Raw genomic sequence first — 20,876 nt, forward strand, 5'->3', positions numbered from 1 at the left:
GATGAGGCAGCTTGGTTTTTATGTGATGAGGCAGCTTGGTTTTTATGTGATGAGGCAGCTTTGTTTTTAATGTGATGAGGCAGCTTTGTTTTTATGTGATGAGGCAGCTTGGTTTTTAATGTGATGAGGCAGCTTGGTTTTTAATGTGATGAGGCAGCTTTGTTTTTAATGTGATGAGGCAGCTTGGTTTTTAATGTGATGAGGCAGCTTGGTTTTTAATGTGATGAGGCAGCTTTGTTTTTAATGTGATGAGGCAGCTTTGTTTTTAATGTGATGAGGCAGCTTGGTTTTTAATGTGAGGAGGCAGCTTGGTTTTTAATGTGATGAGGCAGCTTGGTTTTTAATGTGATGAGGCAGCTTGGTTTTTAATGTGATGAGGCAGCTTTGTTTTTAATGTGATGAGGCAGCTTGGTTTTTAATGTGATGAGGCAGCTTTGTTTTTAATGTGATGAGGCAGCTTGGTTTTTAATGTGATGAGGCAGCTTTGTTTTTAATGTGATGAGGCAGCTTGGTTTTTAATGTGATGAGGCAGCTTTGTTTTTATGTGATGAGGCAGCTTGGTTTTTAATGTGATGAGGCAGCTTTGTTTTTAATGTGATGAGGCAGCTTTGTTTTTATGTGATGAGGCAGCTTTGTTTTTATGTGATGAGGCAGCTTTGTTTTTAATGTGATGAGGCAGCTTGGTTTTTAATGTGATGAGGCAGCTTTGTTTTTAATATGATGAGGCAGCTTGGTTTTTAATGTGATGAGGCAGCTTGGTTTTTAATGTGATGAGGCAGCTTGGTTTTTAATGTGATGTGGCAGCTTTGTTTTTATGTGATGAGGCAGCTTTGTTTTGAATGTGATGAGGCAGCTTGGTTTTTAATGTGATGAGGAAGCTTTGTTTAGAATGTGATGAGGCAGCTTGGTTTTTAATGTGATGAGGCAGCTTTGTTTTTAATGTGATGAGGCAGCTTTGTTTTTATGTGATGAGGCAGCTTGGTTTTTAATGTGATGAGGCAGCTTGGTTTTTAATGTGATGAGGCAGCTTGGTTTTTAATGTGATGAGGCAGCTTTGTTTTTATGTGATGAGGCAGCTTTGTTTTTAATGTGATGAGGCAGCTTTGTTTTTATGTGATGAGGCAGCTTTGTTTTTATGTGATGAGGCAGCTTTGTTTTTAATGTGATGAGGCAGCTTTGTTTTTATGTGATGAGGCAGCTTTGTTTTTATGTGATGAGGCAGCTTTGTTTTTAATGTGATGAGGCAGCTTTGTTTTTATGTGATGAGGCAGCTTTGTTTTTATGTGATGAGGCAGCTTTGTTTTTATGTGATGAGGCAGCTTGGTTTTTATGTGATGAGGCAGCTTGGTTTTTATGTGATGAGGCAGCTTTGTTTTTAATGTGATGAGGCAGCTTTGTTTTTATGTGATGAGGCAGCTTGGTTTTTAATGTGATGAGGCAGCTTGGTTTTTAATGTGATGAGGCAGCTTTGTTTTTAATGTGATGAGGCAGCTTGGTTTTTAATATGATGCGGCAGCTTGGTTTTTAATGTGATGAGGCAGCTTTGTTTTTAATGTGATGAGGCAGCTTTGTTTTTAATGTGATGAGGCAGCTTGGTTTTTAATGTGAGGAGGCAGCTTGGTTTTTAATGTGAGGAGGCAGCTTGGTTTTTAATGTGATGAGGCTGCTTTGTTTTTAATGTGATGAGGCAGCTTGGTTTTTTTTAATGTGAGGAGGCAGCTTGGTTTTTAATGTGATGAGGCTGCTTTGTGACATATTCCTCTAGTTCCACTCTCTATTTTATTTTTATTCCTGTAGATAGTAGAAATTCAGAAAATATCAATTAGTATTTAGATTTTTTTTTTTAAAGATTCATTCAAAACCAGGGAAATAGTTTCTAATGGTATTACTGTATCACTTTGTAGCATTAATACTTAACATTACTTCACACTCCCAGCTGCATCATGACGTGTTTATAAATAGTATGTGAAGTATGGTAAAAGATTTGTGTGCATGGAAATGTGACTTCTTGTCTTGGCTAGTTTCCTAAAGTTTATATTTAAAAAATCCCCCAATAAATTAATTTTGGAATGTTTTTGTCATCAAAAAAATTGTTTGGTTACTTTTTTATAATATTTCACTTTCTAGCATGCTTTAATACTGTTGAATGGGCATGCGTAAGGATCAGCTACTTAGCTTTGGATCTTACCCTCATCCCTTCAAAACGTGACAAGGCTCTGAGGGGTCTCAAGGCCCTTAGTGTCCTTAGTGATTTAATAGGACCTAGATCCGAGTAGCCCAGTGCATTAGCTACCAGACTGATTATAGACACCTACACACAAACAGAGAAGCAAAAGAGGTTCCAAACTGTTAGAAGTAGTGAGAATATTCTCTAAAGGTAGAAGAGACTCAGACGAGTGCCCTTGGAGCAATAGGACTGGCATTGGGTGGAGAGAGTTGCTTGACATACACACATAAATCTATATGCATGTATATACATGTATAATATTGCATTTATATATGTATACACATTGAGAGAGAAGGTCAATGTTTAGTATAGGTTTTATGTGCGTAGTGTTTTAGTAGCAGTAAAAGATAGACTGCGGGAGGAGGGATTGTTTCTGTTATTTTAGGGCAGATGGGAGAAATGTGACAAACTCCTTTGTACCTGCAAAGAAACTTGTGGTTGAGAGAGAGAGAGAGAAAAAAAAAGAGGAGAGAGAGAGAGAGAGAGAGAGAGAGAGAGAGAGAGGCATAAGACAAAGGGGGAAATCGGCAGAAAAGTGTTGCCACAGCACACGACTGATTCAATACAAATACAGACAGATGGGCGAAGGGGACCAGGGAGCAGGAGGAGCAAGAGGAGGAGGGAAGGAGAGAGGTTACAACCTGTAAAAGTTCATATTAAAACCCAACAGACTTGTAGAACCTTACCCTGGCCCCTCTAACATTGTCTCTCCATGTCTGTCACTCTTGGCTGAGGCATAATTTCCAATATAATCTAAGACAGACAAACTAATGGAACGTAAGAGAAAGAATACAGGTAAATATGTACATGTTGGTCATTTTGTTTTGACAAAAATCATGTTATCATATTCACACAGCATTACAATAAAATAGGAGAGTCACATACAGTCATATACAGCTAACCACACACTGACAGTAGTAAAGGGTTGAGAAAGAGGGTTAGAGGGAGATCGGACTCAGTAGTTATTTGGTACTGAATGGTACTGGAAGGACCACTGGAGAGACACTGAGTACAGTAGAATTACACACAGGAACAGTTAACAGCACACAACCTCAAAGAAACGGGTGCTTCTCCCCCCACTCTCACACACAATGGCCCATCCCAAATCAACCCCTAAACTATGCCCTATGCACTTGTGAAGAACTGAGAGGACTTGACAGGGGTAAGTAATACTGTTTATTGCTCCGCCTTGCTCCCCACTCTCACGCACAGTACAGCAGCTGCCGCCAACTAGGCATCACCGTCTACATAGCGGCGGAGGGTAACCTAGCGGCTAAGAGCGTTGGGCCAGTAACTCAAAAGGTTTCAATCCCTGAGCTGACTAGGTGAAAAATCTGTCAATGTGCCTTTGAGCAAGGCACTTAACCTTAATTGCTCCTGTAAGTCACTCTGGATAAGAGCTTCTGCTAAATGACTAACATGTACATCCTAACAATATTACATACTCATTGGACCATAGCTCTTGGATAATCCCTGTTTTATCCATGGAAATGGAATAGGAACCCTGGAACTGAGTTTAAGCATCAGGTTAAGGGGCTAGGGGCATGTGGTAAGGAGGCCATTGCAGAGTGGGAAAGTATTGGCGACTTCAATCAACCAAGCAGCAAGGATTTCAATGGTCTTTAACCTTTTACTGCAGTGGGCTAAATCAGGGTCACACAGAGTGTTTCTTGGTAGTCTTAAACAAATCTACTTTGAAACAAAAGTATACAGCTCACACACATGGTTATGGGCTTAAAAAATTGAAAACACCTGTATCATGTCAGATATAGAGTTGAAATGTATTACATTTTCAATTTGCGTTCCAATAGTAGACTTTATATACATCACAGAAGACTGAAATATAACACAACTGTTTGACATAGAAACATCAGATTTTCTGCAAAAAAAACACAAAAAAGTTTAGTAATTATGAAAATCTGAAAACTATTAACAACATTTCACCCATGAGGCCACTAGGGGCGATTTGGCCATTTTACTGTCTATATATGGTCCCACAGTTGACAGTGCATGTCAGAGCAATGCCAAAAGACCAAAAGGCACCTAAAGACTCTCAGACCATGAGAAACAAGATTATCTGGTCTGATGAAACCAAGATTGAACTCTTTGGCCTGAATGCCAAGCGTCACATCTGTAGGAAACCTGGCACCATCCCTACGGTGAAGCATGGTGGTGGCTGCATCATGCTGTGGGGATGTTTTTCAGTGGCAGGGACTGGAAGACTAGTCAGGATCAAGGGAAAGATGAACAGAGCAAAGTACAGAGAGATCCTTGATGAAAGCCTGCTCCAGAGCACTCAGGACCTCAGACTGGGGTGAAGGTTCACCTTCCAACTGTCACATGGGATGATGCTGGAGACACGAAGGAGGTACGGGGAGTCAAACATTTAATATAGAACGGACATGGAACGAGACAGGAACAGCGTCAGCAAACGAGTAATACAGACAAAAAACTATGAATGCAGCAGCAGGGAACAGAGCTGGGAACTGACAAATATATGGGAGGAAATAAACAGGTGATGACTGAGTCCAGGTGAGTCCAATATCACTGATGAGCGTGACGAGGGAAGGCAGGTGTGCGTGATGCAGGGCAGCCTAGCGCCCTCAAGTGCCAGGGGAGCGAAGAGCGGGAGCAGACGTGACACCAACAGGACAATGACCCTAAGCACACGGCCAAGACAACGCAGAAGTGTCTCTGAATGTCCTTGAGTGGCTCAGTCAAAGTCTGGACTTGAGCCTGATCTAATATTTATGGAGAGACTATCTGTGCAGCAACGCTCCCCATCCAACCTGACAGAGCTTGAGGGGATCTGCAGAGAAGAATGGGAGAAACTCCCCAAATACAGGTGTGTGAAATTTGAAGTGTCGTATGAGGTATTGTGTGTAGATTGATGAGGGGGGGAAACAATTTCATCAATTTTAGAATAAGGCTGTAACGTAACAAAATGTGGGAAAAGTCATGGGGTCTGAATACTTTCCGAAGGCACTGTACACTACTAGCCAGCATCCCAAATGGCACCCTATTTGGGACGCAAAGCTACACTACAGGCCCTTCTAGCTGATGTAAGCTAAAACACACAACCTGAGAGAGAGAGAGAGAGAGAGAGAGAGAGAGAGAGAGAGAGAGAGAGAGAGAGAGAGAGAGAGAGAGAGAGAGAAAGAGAGAGGGGCCTATACAGTAGCCTCAGGCACAATTGGGGGTGAAGCACCATGAGTCTGTCAAGCAGGCCCTACAGTGATGAGAGGAGAGCAAGGCTAGTTGTGGCAATAGGTTTTCACTTAATTCAGGAAGTAAACTGAAATTCCAATGCCAATTTTCCTCATGAATAATTTCAGTTTACTTCCTGAATTGAAGTAGAATTGACCCCAACCCTGATGTGACTAAATGGCACTACAGTATCTCATTGACTCAACATTACAGATGAAGTCCATCTAATAGTTCTTAGACCTGGAAACACTAAAAGGTTGTCCCTATCACTCTCACTGCCATTGTTCAGGTGGTGAGACTGGGAGAGTGAGAGCACCAGTTCCTTAACAAAGGGAAAACCGTATAACACAGTAAAAACATGTGAAAACACCTCCAACCAGCAAACCAGACCATTCTGGTCAAACTCACCACAAAGAACACAACATCAAAAGCTGACCAGACCATAGTCATAGATACAGGAGGGATTCTAACAAAGGCTAAATCTTTATTTTGATTGAAGGCCATTAGCGGTACTATAGTCTATGATAATGTATATACCTTTTGCAATAGAAAACTAGTCATTCCAAATGATTTGGTCATAGCTAAGGTGAAGCTATCAGAATGGAACTGATGACTGGACTAATGAGTCATCTCTGGGTTATTATGTCGGTCAAGGGCTCCTGAATCTCCAGGTCTCTGTATGAACTGCATATTACACCTATGATTCTTTCAGACTCTAGCTAGCTCAGTTCTTTTAGTTGAGGATGTCCCATTTGTTAATAATCAGTTTAGCTTTATAATAACTGTCTGCTCTCGGCAGGCTGTTTCATCAGGGCGATGATGAATTGATTGATGGAATTTATTAATCAGCGAAGACTATCAAGGATAACACAATGAAGTCACATTAAAGCAGATGTAAAATAAAATAAAGATTTAGCCTTTATTTTACTGTCACAGTATTTGGGGTATTTGTCACCTTCAGCCACAGCCTGACCCCTTGGAATGCCCCACCCCCTTATAGGTCAAGGGTTTGGCCTGTTGTGTGGGTGTGGCAGCCCTCAGCGAATCAGCGTCGAGCTCTGCAAGGCAAGGCCAATCACACCTCTGGGCTGTGATCCAATGAGGAACAGTGGAACAGAAACAGAAAGAAAAACAAAAAGACAACGGAAACTAAAATCAAACAGAACAAAAACAACAATAAAGAAAATATCTAAATGTCTGTAAACTAAAAGTATGGATGGATGGATCCAGCCTCATTCCATTCTTATATAACGACTCCATCCCGAAACCTGACTGGCTACTAAAGATGTAGGATCTTAATTTGATCACCCTGTTGATACAGGAAATTTAAAACTTGTAGTGTATTTGAGGTTTAAAAAGGTTTCGGAAGTTTGTAATTTCCACTATGAAATTTCAGACTTTATTTTCCCTTATGAAAAATGAATCAACCCCTTCAAAAATATCCATTAATTATAATTTGCATAATAATTCAGATTTTCTGTTGCTGCAGGATTATTTTCCTGCTATAGCAAACAGGCTCAAATTAAAACCCTACATCTGTAGTTTTACTAGAAAGATTACTTTTGATTTAGATTTTACCTTACATCACTATGGTTACCTAATCGAGTTTGCTGTCCTGCATTGTATTCATATCTCCATTATTAAGAGAGTGGTATACTGTAACTAAATGTTTTCTCAACAATGTAAAGCACATGATTTGATAAAAATCTATTCTTAAACTTTTGGACCAAATAGAAAGCATGGGTCCAGTAAGTTATTCTGTCTTCTCATAGTAGTTCTCCTGTATCACATTTGCTATCCACATTTCTATTCACATTTCTACAATAAAAATCAAGAAGAGAGACCAATGAAAAGATAATTCAACAGAAAGATATCAAAATACAAGAGTTACGTGGAACAGACAAACACACACACACACAAACACGCACATGCACACACACATTCTGAGTAATGCATGCTGGTCTAAAGCAATGATGGTGTCCCCCTTCTGATGGTGCCCATAGAGAGACAACATGGTTGAAACCAAACCACAGACATAACAGTGTGATGACAGAAAGGAGAGTCACAGACAGACAGACAGACAGACAGACAGACAGACAGACAGACAGACAGACAGACAGACAGACAGACAGACAGACAGACAGACAGACAGACAGACAGACAGACAGACAGACAGACAGACAGACAGACAGACAGACAGACAGACAGACAGACAGACAGACAGACTACCCAGGACGACCCAGACTCAGTGAGGCACAGCAGCATTATAAGAGGGACTGACTGCTTGTCTGCCAGTCTGGAGGACCAAACTTACCACTGGCTGCCAGGCCAGCCTGGCCTCACCATCATTACATCATCATCTCAGCACAAGGTCAAAGGTCACTCACAACATTTCTGGAGTAAGAGGAGGCGTAAGACTTTAAGAAGGATGGGGAGTGGGGAGTATGTCACACTGTGTTGTCACACATTGACAGCTTGGGAGGGAATTGTCTGTTCCCATACCGTATGACCATCCTGAGTGCATCTTGGGAAATGTAGGCCCCTGTACGGCACGACTAGCATCAATGGCTCTAGGGTATGGGGTACATTGTCTATCAACCTGTAGAGGGGACACTAACTATGTGGGATACTTTAAATATACAGTATACAGTACATATAGGACTTAGATTAGACTGAGGTAGAATTTGTTCTACCAGAATCAACACTAAAGGTACTGCTGTACATGATAAAGCACAATAACTGGAACAAGTTTTACATTTAATGTAGAGAAAAAAGATTGTAATGAATTAAAGTAGATTTTTCTGTAGGGTAACAATGTCATTATAGATGCATAAAAAGGAAGTTACTGTTTTAACGAGCGATGGGTGTAACATAACATACTAATTCTGACTATGTCTGATCAATCAATACAGCCTATTGAACAGTCAAACATACTGGGACTGTGAAGACCAAAACACAACATGATGACAAGCTCTGACATTGCTTCATGGAGATGCAAGAGGTGAGAGATATAGGTCCCCTACATATGGATGGACTACAACATGGTTCTAGTGTACATTTCAATGTTCTCTTGAGATATGGATATTGGATATTGTAGGATTGATGTATCCTACACTTTGTGTTAATGTGAATATCATATGTCCTCTCACCCATTGCATAACATGAAGTTATTGTTCATATCCTATTCTATCTATCCTCTCCTCCCAACCCTACCACACCCTGTCAGACTATAGAGTACGTTAGGGATCACTGTACAGAATACCTCTAGAAACGATAACGTGACACTTTGTGACTGAAAGCCCACTTTAGGCCCTATAATGTGTTACATGGACTATACATGGCCTGTTTTACATCAAAATGTGTTGTTCACCTTATCTCTACACGGCAGGCAGTGTTTAAGTGCTTTATACAGACTGTACACAGTGCAATATGTTGCTTCAACAGGGTGTGGTTCAAGGGCCATAGAAATATAATTGACTAGAATGAGGATAAATACCCATTCTAGGAATTCTATTCCTATGGTCCTAGCTTCCTATCCTGGCTTCCAAAAATGGCTACCAAATCTACCGTAGAGCCAGGAAACGCTACTCACATCGACGATGAAGAAGTCAAGCCAGCACCAGGCGTTGGTGAAGTACTTGTGGAATCCGTAGGCGACCCACTTGAGCAGCATCTCCAGGATGAAGATGTAGGTGAACACACTGTCGGCGTATTCCAAGATGGTCCTGATAGACTTCCTCTGCTGGATGTACACATCCTCAAAAGCCTGGCGTGGGGAAGCACACACATGGTTAGCTCTAGCTGAATTTGGCTTGGGGGGGGGGGGGGGGGGGGGATTAACATGCTCAGTGAATAACTGATTGATTGATTTATTTTATTTGACAAATCTAAAATACATAGCCTAGATTTGAGTCAGCCATGTAAGTACAACAATGAATACATTAACAAACGTTGAGGGTAAGAAGCACAATAAAGTCAGACGATTTACATTAAAAGTATTGGAAATGTATACAACAACGGTACTGTTGCTAAATCATTACTGAAAACAAACATTGTTAATTAAAAGCATGGCACATTGATTGCACTGTTCCCTCCCTGCTCATTTGACTTCATGTCTGAGGATATATCCCCCTTGGCAACAGAAATAGATTCCCCCTATCTTATCAGGTAAATGGTACAGTCTATTAGATCCCCTCTCTGATGAATGGTACAGCCGATTAATCACAGAGAGAGTCAAGCTCAAGTGTCTCAAATGGCACCACATTCCGTATGAAGTGCACTACTTTTAACCAAAAAGGCAATAGACTGGCTGTGATGCTCCTGCCTGGCCCCTCCCCCAACCCTCTTTAGTACAGTGACTGGCTGTGATGCTCCTGCCTGGCTCCTCCCCCAACCCTCTTTAGTACAGTGACTGGCTGTGATGCTCCTGCCTGGCCCCTCCCCCAACCCTCTTTAGTACAGTGACTGGCTGTGATGCTCCTGCCTGGCCCCTCCCCCCACCCTCTTCAGAGACTGGGCCTGGTGACTGCATCACTCCATGTCTTGTTCTAGGTAGAGAGAGACAGCCCTTAAAAAGACAACCTTCTCCACTCACACACTGGTCATAGCTGTGTGTGTGTGTGTGTGTGTGTGTGTGTGTGTGTGTGTGTGTGTGTGTGTGTGTGTGTGTGTGTGTGTGTGTGTGTGTGTGTGTGTGTGTGTGTGTGTGTGTGTGTGTGTGTGTGTGTGTGTGTGTGTGTGTGTGTGTGTGTGTGTGAACGTTCCACACTGTGACTTACCAGGGCCCCACTACTGAGTAGGATCATAAAGATAATGACGGTTTCGAACCAGTTATGCTCCACAATAAGATAGCATGTCTTTCTCAGGAACCACCAATATTTTCCCCACCCGTGAGTGATGGGCACATCGCAGCAAGGATACTTGATAATACACTCTGTATAGAAGGGGACAGGCACACATAATACGATACCTCAGTCATTTGCTTGTGATTTAAATACATTGTAAGGATTACAAATTGGGCAAACTGACATGCAAGGGAAGGGTGGGGGAGGGCAGTAGAGGGCAGGAGCGTCAGGGCGTGGGGGTTCAGGGCGCGGGCAGGGAAGAGAGAGGCAGGGTGCAGTCCTACCAGGTGTCCAACAGTTTTCTGGGTCTAAGTACTCTTCCACAGCCTCCACCACCACCGCCTCCACCTCCACATCAGGCTTGATGTCTATGGTGCTGCCCTCTGATGAGCTGGTGTCGTCCAGCTACACACACAGATACAGACAGACACAGAGAGAGAGACAGAGACACAGATACAGACAGACACAGAGAGAGAGGGAGACACACAGATACAGACAGACGCAGAGAGAGGGAGACACACAGATACAGACAGACGCAGAGAGAGAGAGACACACAGATACAGACAGACGCAGAGAGAGGGAGACACACAGATACAACCAGACGCAGAGAGAGGGAGACACACAGATACAGACAGACGCAGAGAGAGGGAGACACACAGATACAGACAGACGCAGAGAGAGGGAGACACACAGATACAGACAGACGCAGAGAGAGGGAGACACACAGATACAGACAGACGCAGAGAGAGGGAGACACACAGATACAGACAGACGCAGAGAGAGGGAGACACACAGATACAGACAGACGCAGAGAGAGGGACACACACAGATACAGACAGACGCAGAGAGAGGGAGACACACAGATACAGACAGACGCAGAGAGAGAGGGAGACACAGATACAGACAGACGCAGAGAGAGAGGGAGACAGATACAGACAGACGCAGAGAGGGCGGGAGACACACAGATACAGACAGATGCAGAGAGAGGGAGGGAGAGACAGAGAGACACACAGATACAGACAGACGCAGAGAGAGTGTGAGAGACAGATATAGACAGATGCAGAGAGAGAGGGAGAGAGGATGTGAGAATGACAGGACAATGGACAGAGGAAAATATGCATAATCAGCAGCAGGTTGACAGATCAATAGCCACGGTTGACTGATCAATAGCCAAGCTGCAGCAGGTTGCGTGACTAATAGCCAAGCTGCAGCAGGTTAAGTGATCAATAGCCAAGCTGCAGCAGGTTAAGTGATCAATAGCCAAGCTGCAGCAGGTTAAGTGATCAATAGCGAAGCTGCAGCAGGTTAAGTGATCAATAGCCAAGCTGCAGCAGGTTACGTGATCAATAGCCAAGCTGCAGCAGGTTAAGTGATCAATAGCCAAGCTGCAGCAGGTTACGTGATCAATAGCCAAGCTGCAGCAGGTTACGTACGTGATCAATAGCCAAGCTGCAGCAGGTTAAGTGATCAATAGCCAAGCTGCAGCAGGTTAAGTGATTAATAGCCGTGGCGGCAGCAATGGCGCTTGGGGTATTGGGACAAAGAATGACCGATGGCTCAGACTCTCTCACAGCCCTTCATCCATACTGCTGCGTGCATTCCACCGGGTCTCACTGAGGCTAGATGTCTTAGTATAATTAGATACCTCCCTGAGGCTTCATATAGGTAGACAGACAGACGATGACACAGAGATTAGAGGACACAATAGAAGAAGAAGACATAACCCTGGGACTAACATACATCTGGTCATGCCCCCCCATACACGCTAAGAGTGTGATCTGTCATCAGTTATAAATGCAGTCTATGCATATGACCTTGAGAAAACACCTGATTAACAGAGAACCATTGACTTGGATGTACTTCACCTTGACTTGACATTCACTTAGAGAGCCTCCATTAAGTAACAGATGATGGACATTGATTTAAATGCTAAACTAACATAATTTAGTCTTTAAAAAAAAGAATATGATTAAAGATGTTCAAGGATGGAATATAAAATGACAAACCATCCATTCTATACTCCTAAATGTTTTTACAGCTTTAAAAAAGAAAAGAAAACAAGCACAGCAATCAACAGATATCCATTTCATCCACTGCTGTAGCCATTAGTACAGTTGAAGTAGGAAGTTTACATACACCTTAGCCAAATACATTTAAACTCAGTTTTTCACAATTCCTGACAATTGCTCCTAGTAAAGATTCCCTTTCTTAGGTCAGTTAGGATCACCACTTTATTTTAAGAATGTGAAATCTCAGAATAATAGTAGAGAGAATGATTTATTTCAGCTTTTATTTCTTTCATCACATTCCCAGTGGGTCAGAAGTTTACATACACTCAATTAGTATTTGATAGCATTGCCTTTAAATTGCTTAATTTGGGTCAAACATTTCGGGTTAGCCTTCCACAAGCTACCCACAATAAGTTGGGTGAATTTTGGTCCATTCCTCCTGACAGAGCTGGTGTAACTGAGTCAGGTTTGTAGGCCTCCTTGCTCGCACACACTTTTTCAGTTCTGCCCACAAATCTTCCATAGGATTGAGGTCAGGGCTTTGTGATGGCCACTCCAATACCTTAACTTTGTTGTCTTTCAGCCATTTTGCCACAACTTTGGAAGTATGCTTGGGGTCATTGTCCATTTGGAAGACCCATTTGCAACCAAGCTTTAACTTCCTGACTGATGTCTTGAGATGTTTCTTCAAAATATCCACATAATTTTCCTGCCTCATCATGCCATCTATTTTGTGAAGTGCACCAGTCCCTCCTGCAGCAAAGCACCCCCACAACATGATGCTGCCACCCTCGTGCTTCACGGTTGGGATGGTGTCTTCAGCTTGCAAGCCTCCCCCTTTTTCCTCCAAACATAACGATGGTCATTATGGCCAAACAGTTCTATTTTTGTTTCATCAGACCAGAGGACATTTCTCCAAAAAGTACGATCTTTGTCCCCATGTGCAGTTGCAAACCGTAGTCTGGCTATTTTATGGCGGTTTTGGAGCAGTGGCTTCTTCCTTGCTGGGCGGCCTTTCAGGTTATGTCGATATAGGACTCGTTTTACTGAGGATATAGATACTTTTGTACCCATTTCCTCCAGCATCTTCACAAGGTGCTTTGCTGTTGTTCTGGGATTGATTTGCACTTTTCGCACCAAAGTACGTTCATCTCTAGGAGACAGAACGCGTCTCCCTCCTGAGCGGTATGACGGCTGTGTGGTCCCATGGTGTTTATACTTGCGTACTATTGTTTGTACAGATGAATGTGCTACCTTCAGGCGTTTGGAAATTGCTCCCAAGGATGACCCAGACTAGTGGAGGTCTACAATATTTTTCTGAGGTCTTGGCTGATTTCTTTTGATTTTCCCATGACGTCAAGCAAAGAGGCACTGAGTTTGAAGGTAGGCCTTGAAATACATCCACAGGTACACCTCCAATTGACTCAAATTATGTCAATTAGCCTGTCAGAAGCTTCTAAAGCCATGACATCATTTTCTGGAATTTTCCAAGCTGTTTAAAGGCACAGTCAACTTAGTGTATGTAAACTTCTGACCCACTGGAATTGTGATACAGTGAATTATAAGTGAAATAATCTGTCTGTAAACAATTGTTAGAAAAATTACTTGTGTCATGCACAAAGTAGATGTCCTAACCGACTTATAGTTTGTTAACAAGAAATTTGTGGAGCGGTTGAAAAACGAGTTTTAATGACTCCAACCTAAGTGTACATAAACTTCCGACTTCAACTGTATATGAGTGTGTATACTATTGAGTAATGGAAATACATCAGAGCCTTGGACATGAAACTATTGTTACACTGGTGACAATACCCATACTTTACGGCCAGGAGGCCACGACAACAATAACAACCATGGAGTAAAGCATTACCACAACACTTCCACAACATTACTACACCATTACCACAACATTACCACAACAGTACCATATCATTACTGCAACATTACTAAAACATAACCAGAAAACTACCAAAGAAAACTGAAACATTACTACAACATAACTACAACAATTGTCTACTACCACATTACTGCAACATTATTACAACATTACCACAACATAACTACAAAATAAACACAGCACTACTTTCCTCTGCAAACATACAACATCATTACCAAAACATTATTACAACATAACCCTAACATTAACTCCTGCAACATTAACCAAAACATCACTGCACCATAACCCCAACATTACATCCTACAACATTACCATAACGTTACTACAACATAACCCCATCATTACCTCCTGTGACATTACCACAACATTACTACAACATAACCACAACATTGCCTCTCACAACATTACCACATCATTACTACAACATAACCCTAACATTACCTCCTGCAACATTACCAAAACATTACTACAACATAACCCCGACATTACCTCCAACGACATTACCACAACATTACTACAACATAACCCTAACATTACCTCCTGCAACATTACCAAAATATTACCATATCATAATTAACAAGAGATAAACTATAAAGTAGTACACTATTCCTTACAGTGTACTACTTTACATCAGAGCCCTGTTGATATGTCATGTTGTCATGACAACATATACACTACATATTCATTCAAAATGTGGCTAACTAAATCTGTTCACACACCTCTTTGCTGTTCTCGTTCTCCGACTCACTACTGAAGTCCTCGGTGTTGAGATTCTCGAAGTCGGACTCTCCGACCGCGATAGGAACGCACACAGTCAGGTTAGGGTTATGGATGAATGACATGTGGTCCTCGTCGATCAAGTACCTCCCGAAGCTGCTCCCTATACCACTAGTGGTGCCGTTACCATTCTTGGTGTAGTCCAGGTCACGGTTGATATCCACACCACTGTGGTTGGCGATACAGTTCAGTTTCTTGTCGTACATGTCGTCTAAAGTTTTCTGTTCATCCTCCACCGGCGGCTTCTTGGTCAAGCTGAGCACCAACTCTGCCAGCTTGATCTTGAACCAGGCGATGCCCTTCTTGATACGGATGACGGAGATCTGAAGGTTGTTCATTTCTCCGTCGTCATCTGTTGCGGCTAAATTGTCTGCGCTGAACGAGGACAGCAGCAAGGCAAGGAAAAGGTTCAACACCTATAGGGAGGAGAGGAGACACACTGGGTCAGACGTGAGGGTGGATCTGGTATGGCCAACAGAGATGTGTGTACAAATGGGACCTGGTATGTGTAGCTTGGGACACTGATAAGGCAATTTATATGCTTAAAGGTAATGATTAAAGAATTCCACCCTGAAACGTAACTATTAGTGATTATTAGTTTATGTAGCATGTATAATGAATAATTAAAGTACTAAATGTAAGTCCAATAAGGTTCGGTAGAGACATGTGAGGGAGAGAAATGTGTGTGTGTGTGACTAAGAAAATACCGAGAACAATTAAACTGTGTATGACCTGACCTTGCTAGAACTCTGAGAAACTTACGATAGGACAGGGAGTCCTTTCAAGGTTCCTCTAATCTCGGGGGGATGGAACTGCCAGTTTGGTAGAGATAAACAGTGGTGAGAACCATGGGGAAGGATACATTCTACCTACTGTTCGTGTGTATGTATGTGCATAGGCTATCTACTGTTTGTGTAGACGTATGTGCGTAAGTAGGGAGTGAGTTATAAAATGGCATGTCTTTGTATTGTGGACTTCAGAACGTTCTCGTGAATAAACTGTATGAACCTTTTGCATAATTATTATTAAACTCAGGGTCTTACAAACCTTGGGAATTAGTCAAAGCTTTAATAATTGTTAGTTATTATCATTGGGATTGAAAATTCTCGTGACAGACACGCTCTCTTGTTCGGTGGGGGTAGTGTAACGAATATGGCGTTCATAAGACAGCAAATTGCTCTCACCAGAGACTTAAGTTTCTTGGGCCAGCAGTTACAGTCACTGCCCTCGCCATGGCGACGGGGGTTTGAGAACCGTCCGTCTGGAAGGCTAACATTCCCCACCCCAACCATAAAATCTGGGGACACTTACCACCAAGTTCCCGATGACCATGACCATCATGAAGACGATGAGACACATGCCCTGGCCAGCCACCTCCATACAGTCCCACATGGTCTCGATCCACTCCCCACACAGCACCCGGAACACCATCAGGAACGAGTGGAAGAAGTCATGCATGTGCCAGCGGGGCAGCTCACAGTCTAGAGCGATCTTACACACACAGTCCTTGTAGTTCTTGCCGAACAGCTGCATGCCGACCACGGCAAAGATGAAGACGATGAGAGCTAAGACAAGGGTCAGGTTTCCCAGGGCGCCCACAGAGTTACCGATAATCTTAATCAGCATGTTGAGTGTGGGCCATGACTTGGCCAGTTTAAACACTCTCAGCTGAGTGGGGAGAGAGAGGGGGAGGAAGAGAGGGACAAAGAGAAGATGTGAGAATGACAGAAGAAGGGAGAGCGGAAAATACATATTATCAGCAGAGGGTTGGGTACTTGCTATAGAGGTATGGTAATTGCTATAGAGGTAGAAGTAGCAGTTACACAGATGTAGGATCTTAATTCAATCACAATTTTCCTGCACAGCAGGAAATGCAAACTGTATTTGAGTTATTATCATTTTTTTTTTAATTGTGTTTTTTGTTACTTTTACCCTGTTTTCTCCCCAATTGGTAGTTACAGTCTTGTCTCATTGCTGCAACTGCCATACAGACTTGGGAGAAGGGAAGGTCGAGAGCCGTGTGTCCTCCGAAACACAAACCCACACTTCTTCTTGACACAATAACCACTTAACCCAGAAGCCAGCCGCACCAATGTGTTGGAGGAAACACTGTGCATCTGGCGACCGTGTCAGCGTGCACTGCGCCCAGCCACAGGAGGCGCTAGTGCACAAACCTTCCCCTAACCTGGACGACAATGGGCCAATTGTGCACCAGCCCATGGGTCTCCCAATCACAGACAACTGTGACAGAGCTTGAACCGAGAATCTCTAGAGGCACAGCTGCCACTGCAATGCACCACTGCGCCACTCAGGAAGCCTATGTATTTGAGTTTTTAAAAAGCTACTAAAGTTAGTAAAAAAAAAATCCACTTTGAAATGTCAGACTTTATTTGCACTGACTAAAAATGTATCAACCCATACAAAAATATCCATTAATTATAATCCACATTTCCTGTTACTGCAGGATTATTTTCCTTCGGGAGAAAACTGGCTCCAATTAAGACCATACATATGTGTTGAAAAGTAGCTTTACATAGACTAGTAAGGCAGTATATAAGTTATATTTCACATAGTAAATGTATCACTATAATAGAGACAGTACTGTAGCTGAGCAACAGCCATGTAATCATTCAGTAATTGAATCAATGCACACTGTGTATTTAACATCATTTGAATACACAACAAACATGTATATTTTGAGGGGAGGACAGGGCTTAAAAAGAGTTTACCAATCGGAATGATCTGAGCACGGACAACCCCTCCACGTCAGCCAATGCCAGCTCCACTAAGGACAGGGTCACAATAAAGCCGTCAAAGCAGTTCCACCCCTCCTGGAAGTAGTAGTAGGGATCCATGGCAACCAACTTGGCAAACATCTCCACAGCAAAGATCCCTGTGAAGACCTGGCAGGGACGGATAGATGTCAGAGGTCAGGTAGAGTAACTGCTACTAGAACCTTTACCTTGTCAAAGGGACCAACAGAGGTCAGATGTACTGTACGAACTCGTACTGTAATAATTCAAAAAGGGTGCAGTGAGCACTATTTTACATTGAAATTAAGGTGGACCGCTATCCAGAGGCTAGTACTTTTCAGACCGGGAAAATGTGCAAAACTAGTGACATTTTGTTTTTCCAAATCTCACAGCTGCTCTGAAGTCAGGAAGGATATTGTGACACCTCTGTGTTCTGCTAATCTGATTCTAATAAATGGCTGAAGATCATAGTTAATCTGAGTCTAATGAATGATTGAAGGTCGTGGTTAATCTGATTCTAATAAATGGCTGAAGGTCGTAGTTAATCTGAGTCTAATGAATGACTGAAGGTCGTGGTTAATCTGATTCTAATAAATGGCTGAAGTTCGTAGTTAATCTGAGTCTAATGAATGACTGAAGGTCGTGGTTAATCTGAGTCGAATGAATGACTGAAGGTCGTGGTTAATCTGAGTCTAATGAATGACTGAAGTTCGTAGTTAATCTGAGTCTAATGAATGACTGAAGGTCGTGGTTAATCTGAGTCTAATGAATGACTGAAGTTCGTAGTTAATCTGAGTCTAATGAATGACTGAAGGTCGTGGTTAATCTGATTCTAATGAATGACTGAAGGTCGTGGTTAATCTGATTCTAATGAATGACTGAAGGTCGTGGTTAATCTGATTCTAATGAATGACTGAAGTTCGTAGTTAATCTGATTCTAATGAATGACTGAAGGTCACAGTTAATCTGATTCTAATGAATGACTGAAGGTCGTAGTTAATCTGAGTCTAATGAATGACTGAAGGTCGTAGTTAATCATGGAGCCAGATAAGGTGTCCATAGATCAAGGCGTGGCCGGGCAGAGGGCTCTATCTGTGCTAGGTGGCTGTCCCTGCACCAAAACTCCAGTAGTTCTCCTTCATAGCTTGTTCTCCATCTTCTTTTTAAATAGGGAGCCAATTTGTTTTCAGCACTTTTATTTCCATGACTGATCAAAACTTGTTTTCTCAAGGCTCTCTCTTGCCCCTTTGCAGCAGACATATAGTGAGCAATAAGTTTGGAACATCAAATCACAATACATATGAATCGTGAGAATCGTAATACATATCGTATCAGCATCTAAGTATCATGATAATACAGTATCGTGAAGTCCCTGGCAATTCCCAACCCTATAATACACCGTTTTTAACTGCTGTGTACAACTATTTCACACATACACACACTGCTCTAATCAACTCAGATAGTAAGTGACATATTGCATGTTATCTTCATCAGGCTGTGAAGAGCATATCGGTTTCTCACAATTTAATGAAAGTGATACATTTTTCGGCTGCTATTATTGATCAAACCGCTGTTATAAATATAATACCCTTACCACAAACAGAGTGACTGTCTTATACTGCTGTGCTATCCATGCTAACAGTATTAGCTATTAGCTTTAGCTGGTAGGCCTAAGCAAATAAGCAAGCTATCCATGCTAACATGCTAGTGGAATATGATGAAATGTGCTGCTCAAGAATTGGACACCGTTTCTGTAGAAATGCTAATGGTAAAAAGCCTAGTTTGGGTTTTCAAAGGAAGAGAGCAGTGATTCAGGCCCCATTTTAGAGGAGCTAATCGATCAGGCAGCATACAATATTAATGTAGGCCTCCCACCAGCACAGAGACAGCAGGGCGAGTGAAACAGAGTGCTGTCTGGACACTGCTAGGGGAGAGGGAGAGAGAGGGAGAAAGAGGAGGAGAGAGGGATTGAGAGAGACGCCTCTCTACAGACCAGACCAGTCCCATGTAAGAAATGGGGGGTAGAGCATGGCGCTTGCAACTCCAGGGTTGTGGGTTCGATTCCCACATGGGACCAGTACAAAAACGTCACTCTGGATAAGAGCGCCTGCTAAATGACTAAAATGACAAATGTAAGGAGAGAGGAGAGGAGAGGAGAGGAGAGGAGAGGAGAGGAGAGGAGAGGAGAGGAGAGGAGAGGAGAGGAGAGGAGAGGAGAGGAGAGGAGAGGAGAGGAGAGGAGAGGAGAGGAGGGAAGAGAGTGGACAGACAGAGGGGAGAGGAGTGAACATATGGAATGAGGGTACAACTACTGAAGAGAGAGAGAGAGAGAGCGAGAGAGAGCGAGAGAGAGAGAAGAGAGATTGTCCTGGGCTGTTCTAGCTAGCGGTTAGTCCACACACACATGTGGACACCCCTGACAGGTGTATAACATTGAGCACACAGCCATGCCATCTCCATAGACAAACATAAGCAATAGAATGGCCCATACCGAAGAGCTTGTTGACTTTCAACGTGGCACCGTCATAGGATGCCACCTATCCAATAAGTCAGTTCGTCAAATTTCTGCCCTGCTAGAGCTGCCCCAGTAAACTGTAAGTGCTGTTATTGTGAAGTGGAAATGTCTAGGAGCAACAACAGCTCAGCAGCGAAGTGGTAGGCCGCACAAGCTCACAGAACGGGACCGCCTCGCGCTAAATCGCCTGTCCTCGGTTGCATCATTCACTACTGAGTTCCAAACTGCCTCTGGAAGCAACGTCAGCATAAGAACTGTTCATTAGGAGCTTCAGGAAATGGGTTTCCATGGCAAAGCAGACACACACAAGCCTAAGATCACCATGTGCATTGCCAAGTGTCGGCTGGAGTGGTGTAAAGCTCGACGCCATTGGACTCTTGAGCATTGGAAACGCGTTCTCTGGAGTGATGAATCTGCACCATCTGGCAGTCCTACGGACAAATCTGGGTTTGGCGGATGCCAGGAGAACGCTACCTGTCCGAATGCATAGGGCCAACTGTAAAGTTTGGTGGCGGAGGAATAATGGTCCGGGGTTGTTTTTCTTAGTTCCAGTGAACGGAAACCTTAACACTACAGCATACAATGAGATTCTAGACAATTCTGTGCTTCCAACTTTGCCCTTCCCTGTTTCAGCATGACAATTGCCC

At 42.8% G+C, this 20,876-nt stretch overlaps 1 protein-coding gene across 3 annotated transcripts in view; it reads right to left on the reverse strand.

Moving 5' to 3' along the window:
- The window catches only part of LOC106572732 (sodium channel protein type 8 subunit alpha), a 128,429-nt gene that overhangs the window by 22,466 nt on the left and 85,087 nt on the right, over positions 1 to 20,876 (reverse strand). For all 3 annotated transcript variants that reach the window (XM_045696375.2, XM_045696377.2, XM_082962229.1), the window contains 7 exons: positions 17,691 to 17,864; positions 16,273 to 16,629; positions 14,904 to 15,377; positions 10,563 to 10,683; positions 10,213 to 10,367; positions 9,027 to 9,200; positions 2,189 to 2,311 (listed from right to left, as the gene is read on the reverse strand). In XM_045696375.2, the coding sequence (XP_045552331.2) occupies positions 2,189 to 2,311; positions 9,027 to 9,200; positions 10,213 to 10,367; positions 10,563 to 10,683; positions 14,904 to 15,377; positions 16,273 to 16,629; positions 17,691 to 17,864 (1,578 nt within the window). The remainder of the gene's footprint in view (positions 1 to 2,188; positions 2,312 to 9,026; positions 9,201 to 10,212; positions 10,368 to 10,562; positions 10,684 to 14,903; positions 15,378 to 16,272; positions 16,630 to 17,690; positions 17,865 to 20,876) is intronic.

Source organism: Salmo salar, chromosome 15 (genome assembly GCF_965601325.2).
Source record: "Salmo salar chromosome 15, fSalSal1, whole genome shotgun sequence".
NCBI classification, from domain to species: domain Eukaryota; kingdom Metazoa; phylum Chordata; class Actinopteri; order Salmoniformes; family Salmonidae; genus Salmo; species Salmo salar.